The sequence below is a fragment of the Pinus tabuliformis genome, chromosome 4_1, assembly GCF_031772625.1.
Source record: "Pinus tabuliformis cultivar Carrire ecotype Pingquan chromosome 4_1, CPIR1, whole genome shotgun sequence".
In the NCBI taxonomy this organism is placed as follows: Eukaryota; Viridiplantae; Streptophyta; class Pinopsida; order Pinales; family Pinaceae; genus Pinus; species Pinus tabuliformis.
In genome coordinates this window covers 340,924,273-340,934,212 of record NC_142303.1, presented here as the reverse complement: position 1 = coordinate 340,934,212, position 9,940 = coordinate 340,924,273, and the positions used below count along the sequence as shown (strand labels likewise).

The following is a 9,940-nucleotide window of genomic DNA, read 5'->3' as shown; positions in this document are numbered from 1 at the left end:
GGAAAAAGAATTAATTTTTAATCAGAAGTAACCAAGAGGTTGAGATCCAATTTGAAGATCTACCAGTAACTAAGAGGTTGAGATCTAGCTTTGAAGATCTACTAATTAATGTTTGTTAGTTCTAGCCAAAAACCATTGAAACAAAAAACCAAACTGTGAGATGAGAAGTAACCCAAGGAATCCTCTACATATGGTTGCATTGAAGCAATGAAAGTAGGGGCTTCTTGCATAAAAAAGGGAAAAGCGGAAGGGAGGTGTGCCACAACACCAATTAGAACAACATCCTTTAAAATAATGGTGTTCCATGAACTAGCCTTAAGGACACAATTAAATAATGCAAAAAAGGCTCTAGTTGAGGTAGAATTATAGTTTAATAAGTTGAAACTAAAAGTATTTGACTCCAAGACCATAGGGAACACATAGAAGGGAAAAGGTGTTGTAATGAATGTGAGAGAATCCACTTGAAGATGCTAGGGAAAACTTGATAACCATGAGTAGGAGCTCCATTGTTGAAGATATTGAATATAGTTTTTTTAATATTTTAACAATTAAAAAAGAGGAATGGTTATAGTAGGTACCAGGGTCTTAGAGCTTTCCTTAATGTTGAAAAGGGTTCTAAGAATAATATTGATCCCAAGGATCAGTTTTCCGGAGTTCATATTTCTTTTATTTAGGGGACCACAGATAAAATTGTAAGGATCTTGAAAAAGCATAAGGAATCCTTTCTACTTTTAGGCCCCATAGCACTATTCAGAGTTCTCTTCATTTTGTTAAGGGCTCGGTTAACCCTAAGGATGGGAAGGGTGTTTACATCATTCCTTGTTCTTGTGGGACTCCTTATATTGGTGAGACTAGTTGATCAATAAATTAACGGATTTGTGAGCATGTTGCAAACATCAAGCATGGAAGGTCTTTATCTTCCACTTTGGCAGAACATGCATAAAAGACAAATCATCACATATGCATAGAAGAGGTGAGGGTCATTGCTGGGATTGACCATTTTCGTCATCGTAAATTTAGAGAGGCCTTGGAAATTGAAAAGGGACCCGTTAATCTGAATAGAGACGATGGCTAGAGTATCAACAAGTGTTGGATCCCTGCTCTATCTTCCTAAAGTTTTTTCTATTTATTTAATTTCATTTTCAATTATATATATATATATATATATATATATATATATATATATATATATATATATATATATCTATATATATATATATATATATATTTGTTTTTTTTTTTTTTTTTTTTTCTTATTATAAAAATATTACTCCTAAAAAATAAAATTTACTAATTGTAATTTAACAATAATTTTATAATATTATTATTTTTATATTACTATTTCTTAATAATAGTATTACTAATTATTTGGAAGAATAACTTTTTTTAATACCAACTTAAAAATAATGTTTATTTTTAATCAAGCTGTCAAGCAAGGGTTCCCTAAGCTATGGACAGAGATCCCCATTATCTCTATTTTTAAAAATGGGGATACAAATAACCCGTCTAATTATCGGACAATTATGATTAGCCCTCTCTTAGCTAAGTTATATGGTAGTATTTTGGAAAACAAGTTGAGCATATGGCTTGAAAGTGAAGGTAAGCGGGCTAAAGGCCAAGCAGGTTTTAGAAGGCATCACTCAACAACAGACCACCTCGTTACGCTTAGGATCATTGTGGATGAATGTTGTAATGATAAATCCAATATCTTTTGTTGCTTTGTGGACTTTAGAGAAGCTTTTGATATGGTTCCTAGAAACAACCTTTGGAATAGATTAGAAGAGCTAAAGGTTCCTTATGAGTTGAGAGCTGCCACTATTAGATTATACGAGAATGTAATTGCCAAGCTAAAGAGCAATGAGGGGTGGTTGAAAGATATTAAGTGTAATATCAGAGTTAAACAAGGTTTCCCTCTCTCCCCTACCCTATTTGGAATTTACATTGACAAGCTCGAAGGTTATTTAGAGGAAAGAGGATGTGTTGGCACGATCTTAGCTAGGATAGTCATCATCCTTCTTCTCTATGCTGACGATATTGTTCTCCTCGCAAGGTTTCCATCTGATCTTGATAAGAAACTTAGGCTTCTTAAGGATTTCTGCTCTACCATGGGTATGATTGTTAACACTGACAAAAAAAAAAGTTATGATTATCAAATCCAAGAAGGACACCCATGCTAATTTTATGTATGAAAATAATAACTTGGAGGAAGTGTATTCTTACAAGTACCTATGAATTGATATTCATCATAAGCTCAACTAGAACTATAGCATTGAGAAAAGGATTAATGGGGGTGAAAAGCTTAGTTTGGTCTTGAGAATAATTGTAAAATGGCAAACCTCGTAATGTGGGATAAAAAGAAGTTTCTCTTTGAAACTTTAGTCACTCATGTTATCTTATATGGATGTGAGGTTTGGGGTTGCAACATCTCTAGAGAATCCTGGAGAAAGATTAAGCAAATCTAGAAGCGCTCTATAACGTATAACCTGAAAATTAAAAGCAATACACCCTACCCTATTCTCCTTATAGAAGCAGGTCTTTCCCCTATCGAGAGCCTAGCTATGACTAGGCTGTTGTTGTATAAGCACAAGCTCAATAACATAGGAGATCATAAACTTCCTAAGCTAGCTTTAAATTCCAGCCAAAACCAACTAAGGCTCAAACGGGGGTGGTGTAAAGACACGAGGGCCCTGGTTAAACCATTGGGAGATCAACGAGAATGATGCATTGCAAAACATTAATAACATTAAAAAAATATTGTTACTTCTAAGTTCAAAGAAAAAATGTGGTGTGAGAAAGATTTAGCAGCTAAAAGAAAATTAAGTTATTATAAGAAGGTCATCAACCCCACCCTAGAAGATCAAAAATATCTCTTTGTTTTAGCTAGCTCAAATAAGAAAATTAATATAGTGAAGATTAGAACGAACTCTCATGAGCTCCATAGTGAAACAGGTCGTTGGGTAGTTCCTAAAACACCATGGATGGAAAAGATCTGCCATCTCTATGAGAATAGGAACATTGAGGATGAAAACCAGTTCCTCTTACAGTGCCCTGCATACAACCACATTAGATCTTAGTTTCATAATCTTTGTTGCAATACTGACCTTCCTAGCCTTTTACGATGTCAAAATTATAGTGAGCTTGGGAGGCTTCTCTCCAAGCTTTTTGAGCATAGAAATAAAATCTTAAATCAAACTAAATAATTTGTTTCTTTAGGTCCAATAGACCAAAGTTTGGTCTCAGTGGACGTTAACCATCATCATCATCAATATTATTATTTGTTTATAATATTATCATTTATTAGAATACTATTTCTTAATAATAGTATTACCTATAATAGTATATTTTTAGTTTAATAACTTTTATTAAAAAATTGATTTGATTTGTAATATTAATAGAATTTATTTTAATAATATTATTTATTAATTAAAATTCATTTTAATAATAATTTTTCTTTAACTATATTTAGTTTGATACCCTTTCTCCAAATGTTAATTATTAATATCGGTTATTAAGTCAAACTAGCTTAAACTAGCTTGTTATATTCTAACCGCTAGTTAGCTTCTCTCTTCATTTGATTCCTCATCTTGTCCTATGTGATTTTGACCAAAAGATGTTGTTACAATTATTATGGATCATAGAAGTCTAAATTCAAAGGTTAAAAAAGAGATTAAATCCTTCAAAATGAAGTAACATTTTAGATATATTTTTTTGAGTTAGTTGTAGTTTTTGATAACTACTTTGATATATGACCTCTAGAATTTTAATTTAATTATCAATAATTATTAGGGAGAAAGTAAAAAATTTAACTTCGAGAGGGTATTCTAAAATATTCATAGTAGTATAAACAAATCAAAAGTTGATATTTACTTCCAAAATAATTATGCATTTTTTGTTTTTTTTTTTTAATTAAATTAATTAAGTTAAAAAAAACCATATAAACAAGTGTCACATGAAATGAGTTATGATTTTTTAAGTACATGATATTGATAAACTATAATATTGACTCATTGTATTATAATAAAAACTATTTACAAATTATAAATGTCTAAAATAAAATAAAGATAAATATTTTAATGCTTATTAATGCCGATAAAAATTTAAAAATAACATGAATTTACATAATTATAATTAAAAAATAAAATATTAACAGCGTTAATACTCAATAAATAAAATATAACATAGATTTACATATTTATAATTAAAAAAATAAAATATTAACAACATTAATAGTCAATAAATAAAAAATATATATATATATACACACACACACGATACATCAATACTCGTTTGTACATCATTATAATTATTCATAATTATAATTAAAAAAATAAAATATTAGCAGCATTAATAATCAATAAATAAATAAAAATACATATATATATATATATGATGCATCAATACTCTGAGAGTATAAAAATATTTTCGGAAAAATCACAGCAAAAAAATTCTATCGAGGCCTTTCCAACCAACCAGTGTGGTTCATCGTCAGAACAAATGGCTATATTAGACTAGACTGGACAAAGGCTATAATTGATTAAGAAACGGCTAGATTTAGTTGATTAAATTATTAAATTAGCTGAAGGAATAATTAGTTGAAGTCATTAATAGAAGGGCGAGAGATACTCGTTTGTACGCTCCTGCGATGCGAGTCGGTGTTGGGGGCATTTGTTTCTCCCCAAATTACCCATTATGACGAGGCATCCAGGTTTGTACGCTGAATGGACAGGTGTTTCTCCCCAAATTACCCATTATTGGACAGACAGTAAGGCCGCAAATTACCCATTATTGGACAGACACTAAGGCCAAAATACCGTAGATGCTTCCGTGACATCGTAGTTGACTTTTAATCCTTTCCGGGTACATTACCGGACGTAGAGCGCCAAAGTATGCAGATGCCTTTTTTTGTTTTTTTAATCCGCTATAGTCAGGTGCTCGTCCATAAATTTGGCCCAGGTCGCATTAACCTCCCAAATCAGTGCGCTACGTTTGGAGAAATTAGTGTGACTCCGACAGTTTATCATTATCATTGCGATTGAAGTTGTCTACTAGCTCGTGAGCTTCCATGGCCGTTCTGAGATCGACGACTGTTAGACAGGCAGCAGGGCGACTGGCTGCTTACTCTTCTTCTGGCGTGTTGTGTGCCCTTCCAAGGACTGCTCCCAACTTTACGATCACTAGGAAGCCACCTGTGTTCGTCGCCCCCGATCGCCCCACTCCCCGTCAATCGCTGTATCTTTCGAACATTGACGATCAACGGGGAGTAAGGTATCAGACTCCCAAGCTTCTATTTTATCGCAGCGACAGCGATTCCTCGAAGAAGAAGAATGAAGAGGATCCCGTCAAAGTTGTGAAAGAGGCTCTCGCAAAGGTTCTGGTGCATTACTATCCTTTTGCCGGAAGATTGAGAGATGCAGATAACGGTAAACTCACCGTGGACTGCACTGGCGAGGGTGTTCTTTTCGTAGAAGCGGATGCCGATATTTCCCTCGGAGACTTCGGAGATCTGTATCCACCTATTCCTCGTGGAGATGAATTTATCAATAACGTTCCAGGTTCCGAAAACATCACAGACTCTCCACTACTACTCGTTCAGGTAATTTGGAGAAACATTTGATCATTTCAAGAATTAGATTGAAATTAGATTGATAAATTGTCTTTATAGAAGGTCTATTTTAAATACAGATTTATGTCAGAGGTTAATCTAATTTTTCTATGGGTAAATTAAATATTATTTAAATATTTTGTATAGTTATTTAAATTTTTTTATTTTTAGATTTTTTTAAAAAATTATAATTTTATACATTAGAATGAACCTCTAAACTTAAATTTTAATAACAAATTACTTTGTTTGACTAAAAAATAGTTTAATCAATTATTTTACTTTGTTTGCCTAGTTTGATCAATTGTCTTTATAGAGAAGTAGTTACATTGATCAGTTTTAATTGGAAGTGTTCAATTGATTATCATCATGTTATTGGTATTTGTGAACTTTTCTACTCATAAAATTAATGAAGATTAGTGTGAATATTCTCAGAGTGGTATTGGGCTCTAGAATGAGCCTCTAGGCTCAATAACAAATTATTTTTTTAGACTAAAAAATAGTTTAATCAATTGTCTTACTTGTTCGCCTAGTTTGATCAATTGTCTTTATAGAGAAATTTGATCAGTTCTAACTCGAAGTGTTCAATTGAGTATCATCATGTTATTGATATTTGTGAACTTTTCTACCCATAAAATTAATGAAGATTAGTGTGAATATTCTAAGAGTGGTATTGGGCTGTAGAATGAGCCTTTGTGCTCAATAACAAATTACTTTGTTTGACTAAAAAATAGTTTAATCAATTTTCTTACTTTGTTTGCTTAGTTTGATCAATTGTCTTTATAGAGAAGTCATTACTTTGATCAGTTCTAAGGGGAAGTGTTCAATTCATTATCATCATGTTATTGGTATTTGTGAACTTTTCTACCCATAAAATTAATGAAGATTAGTGTGAATATTCTGAGAGTGGTATTAGGCTGTAGAATGAGCCTCTAAGGTCAATAACAAATTACTTTGTTCGACTAAAAAATAGTTTAATCAATTGTCTTACTTTTTTCGCTTAGTTTGATCAATTGTCTTTATAGAGAAGTAGTTATTTTGATCTGTTCTAACCGGATGTGCTCAATTGATTATCATCATGTTATTGGTATTTGTGAACTTTTCTTCTCATAAAATTAATGAAGATTAGTGTGAATATTTTCAGAGTGGTATTGGGCTGTAGAATGAGACTCTAGGCTCAATAACAAATTACTTTGTTAGACTAAAAAATAGTTTAATGAATTGTCTTACTTTGTTCGCCTAGTTTAATCAATTGTCTTTGCAGAGAAGTTGTTACTTTGATGAGTTCTAACCTGAAGCGTTCAATTGATTATCATCATGTTATTGGTATTTGTGAACTTTTCTACCCATAAAATTAATGATAAGTGTGAATCTTCTCACACTTAGACTAGGACATTTGTGTGAGAATTGAATTTTTGTTTTTCTACTTATGGTCAATATTTATAGTTATCAAAGTGTGGCTCATGTGAGGATAGAGATATGAAATTTGATGAGCACTGATAGAAAGTAATGATAGATGCCAACAGAAGAGAAGTTAGGTTATTTGAAAGTGAAGTTAGGTTAATTGAAAAGTAGAAGCTCATAAATGCTTGAGATGCTAGCAGAAGAGAGCTTTTTATTGGATAAACAAGAATCAAATATTTACAATAATGTATAAATATAAAGTATAAATATAAGAAGTCAAGTTAAAAAAATTATAAATAAAGAATGGTCAAATAATATAAATGGTAAGAAAAATTAAAATAAATTAAAATCAAATACTTTTGTTTATGATGTTTTGGATAGATGGTGATTTGGCAGAAGCCACTTTTTGATGTGAAGTCACTAGTTCAATTGCTTACTTCTATCCTGGTGATATATTAGACTTGATGAAGATGTACGCCTACCAAACTTACAAAGAAAACCAAATAATTTTAATTAAATAGTTCAAAACCAAAAATTAACATCTTAACAAGGAAATCAATAATATAAAAAAAATGTTAATATAACATAATTAATTTAATTATAAATATTAATATAATATCTATTAATAGTTATATAAATATATAAGGGTAATATATTCCTAATAAGTATAAATATAATAAGGCAGAAAGAGTGTTAATATAACATAATTTAACTTAATTATAAATATTAATATAATATATATATTTATATAAATATATAAGGGTAATGTATTTATAATAAGTATAATTATAATAAAGTCAAGTCTTAATCAAATTTTTCCGGGGTTGGTTTTGTGCTAGGGGGAAGAGACATGTTTAAAAATCTATTTAGTTAAGGGCTAGTAAACTTTATTAGAGTTGGTTATGTGCTAAGAGGAGAAGACATGCTTAAAAATCCACTGAACTAAAGGTTAGTGTGGCTCTAAGTGACTTTAATACTTTAAATGCCCCTAAATTACAATTCCTCAAACCACAAATCAAACTTAAAACATCACATACAATTTGACAAACAAAAAACAATATAAATATAATAAATATTAAAAAAACAAATAAATAAATTTCATAAGCTAATATTCCCCTTATTAGGATTTAGTTGGATATATTGTCAATATTGCTGGTATGGGATCACTTCCGTGTAAACATAATCTCCATTAAGATAACATAGAAATATAAGAAGCTTTTAATGATTTTTTTTAAATTAATACTTACCTTTTATAAATATAAAACCAATTAAAAATTGTTCAAATGTAATAAAATTAGTTTAAAAATATAAAATTAGATTGTGAGTAGATGATTGAAATATTATAAAATTAGTTTGAGTAGGTAAATTATGAGATATCGTCCATCGCAATACATTACATATAATTAAAAACTACTCTAATAAACTAACAACTCTCTTTTTTCGAGTGTGCCTATGAAATATTAATTCATATTTGCCCTCAAGTCGGAACTATCCGGTATCACATGTCGAGGCTAATCTGATAGAATTTTGTACCCTGTGAATTTCCAGGTAACGCGTCTCAGATGTGGAGGCTTCGTATTGGGTTTGCGCTCCAATCACTGCATGAGTGATGGTGTTGGTATCGCCCAATTCATTAAAGCTATGGCTGAAATGGCAAGAGGCGCGGCGAGCCCCGTGGTTCCACCTGTTTGGAATAGAGAAATCCTCCGACCAAGAGAGAAGCCTACCGTGGAATTTTCCCACCCTGAGTATGACCAACCGACGCCCGATGAATATAAACAATTAATGGCGCTTCAGGAGGAAATGAACATTAATAAGTCATTCTTCTTTGGGCTAAGAGACATCGAGGCCTTAAAACGACAGGTAGAAGGCAGCAACTGTACCACATTCGAAGCGTTATCGGCTTGTTTGTGGCAATCAAGAACCAAGGCACTGAAGCTCCCTGCGGACCAAGGTTTGAAAATGTTGTTTGCTTTGAACGCCCGTTCTCGATTTCAACCGCCTCTTCCGGCCGGTTACTATGGCAATGCAATAAGCTTTGCCTGCGCTGAGGCAAAAGTGGGGGATCTAACTCACCAGCCGTTGTCTTTCGCTGTAAATTTAATCAACGAAGCCAAGAGAAGGATCGACGATAAATATCTGCGATCTGCTATCGATATGATGGAAGTGAAAGGGCGCCCACACTTTGCAGTCGGCGGCTCTTATTTTATTACAGACTTGTCCAAACTTGAATATGCCAAAGCTGATTTTGGGTGGGGGAAAGCAGCGTATGCAGGTTTTCCGTGGGAGCTAACACCTGGGTGGTCAAATTTCTCCGTTCCTCTAATGAAAGACTTTCAAGGAATCGTAGCTCCTGTGTGTCTGCCACACGTTGCCATGGAAAAATTTGAAGAAATTGTAAGTAGCAGCATAAACGTCTAGAATAGAATAGAATAGCCACCGTGAAGATCCTATACTTCACAGAAACTCATTCGTGCTGACAGTCGAACGAAACTCTAGAGTTTGTTTTTCTGTGTATATTTTTTATGAATTGAACCAGCTTACTTCTCAACGGTTATGGGCAATGTGTCTCAATGTCAACGGTTTTCTTCTTCATTCTGTTCATATTATCTTTTCTTTAATCCCCAGTGGGAGGGTCTTACACATGCTTTCTTACAGAATATACCATGTTTGTCATAGGATCGAATACACTGTAAAATTTAAATAAAAAATTATATTATTTTTTAAGGTGGTTGTTTCCTTATTCTAAGTTTTACAGCATTTTATTGGTATATTTACACTCAAATTTGTTTGAAATCTGTTAAAAATTTGTACGAAGAGAAAATTTTTTCAAGGACATGAATCTATTTTTACATTAAAAACCAATCTTAAACTATAAAAAAAAAAAAACATAATTCAAAATTATTTTATCTTATTTTATTTAAAAAAATACAAAAC

The 9,940-nt window shown here is 32.0% G+C and overlaps 1 protein-coding gene across 1 annotated transcript; it reads left to right on the top strand.

Annotated features, from left to right (window-relative positions):
- Positions 1 to 4,985: 4,985 nt before the first annotated feature.
- LOC149175668 (benzyl alcohol O-benzoyltransferase-like) lies at positions 4,986 to 9,545 on the top strand. Its single transcript, XM_089422918.1, has 2 exons — positions 4,986 to 5,593; positions 8,552 to 9,545. Exons 1-2 carry the CDS (start codon positions 5,063 to 5,065, stop codon positions 9,422 to 9,424), a joined length of 1,404 nt encoding a protein of 467 aa, XP_089279044.1. The 5' UTR covers positions 4,986 to 5,062; the 3' UTR covers positions 9,425 to 9,545.
- Positions 9,546 to 9,940: the final 395 nt, after the last annotated feature.

What these genes read in the sequence shown, in the direction of transcription:
- LOC149175668 (XM_089422918.1), top strand. Translation starts at nt 5,063, where the DNA reads ATGGCCGTTCTGAGATCGACGACTGTTAGACAGGCAGCAGGGCGACTG. An exon ending in CTCCACTACTACTCGTTCAG is followed by an intron (nt 5,594 to 8,551) that starts GTAATTTGGAGA and finishes GTGAATTTCCAG; the next exon opens with GTAACGCGTCTCAGATGTGG.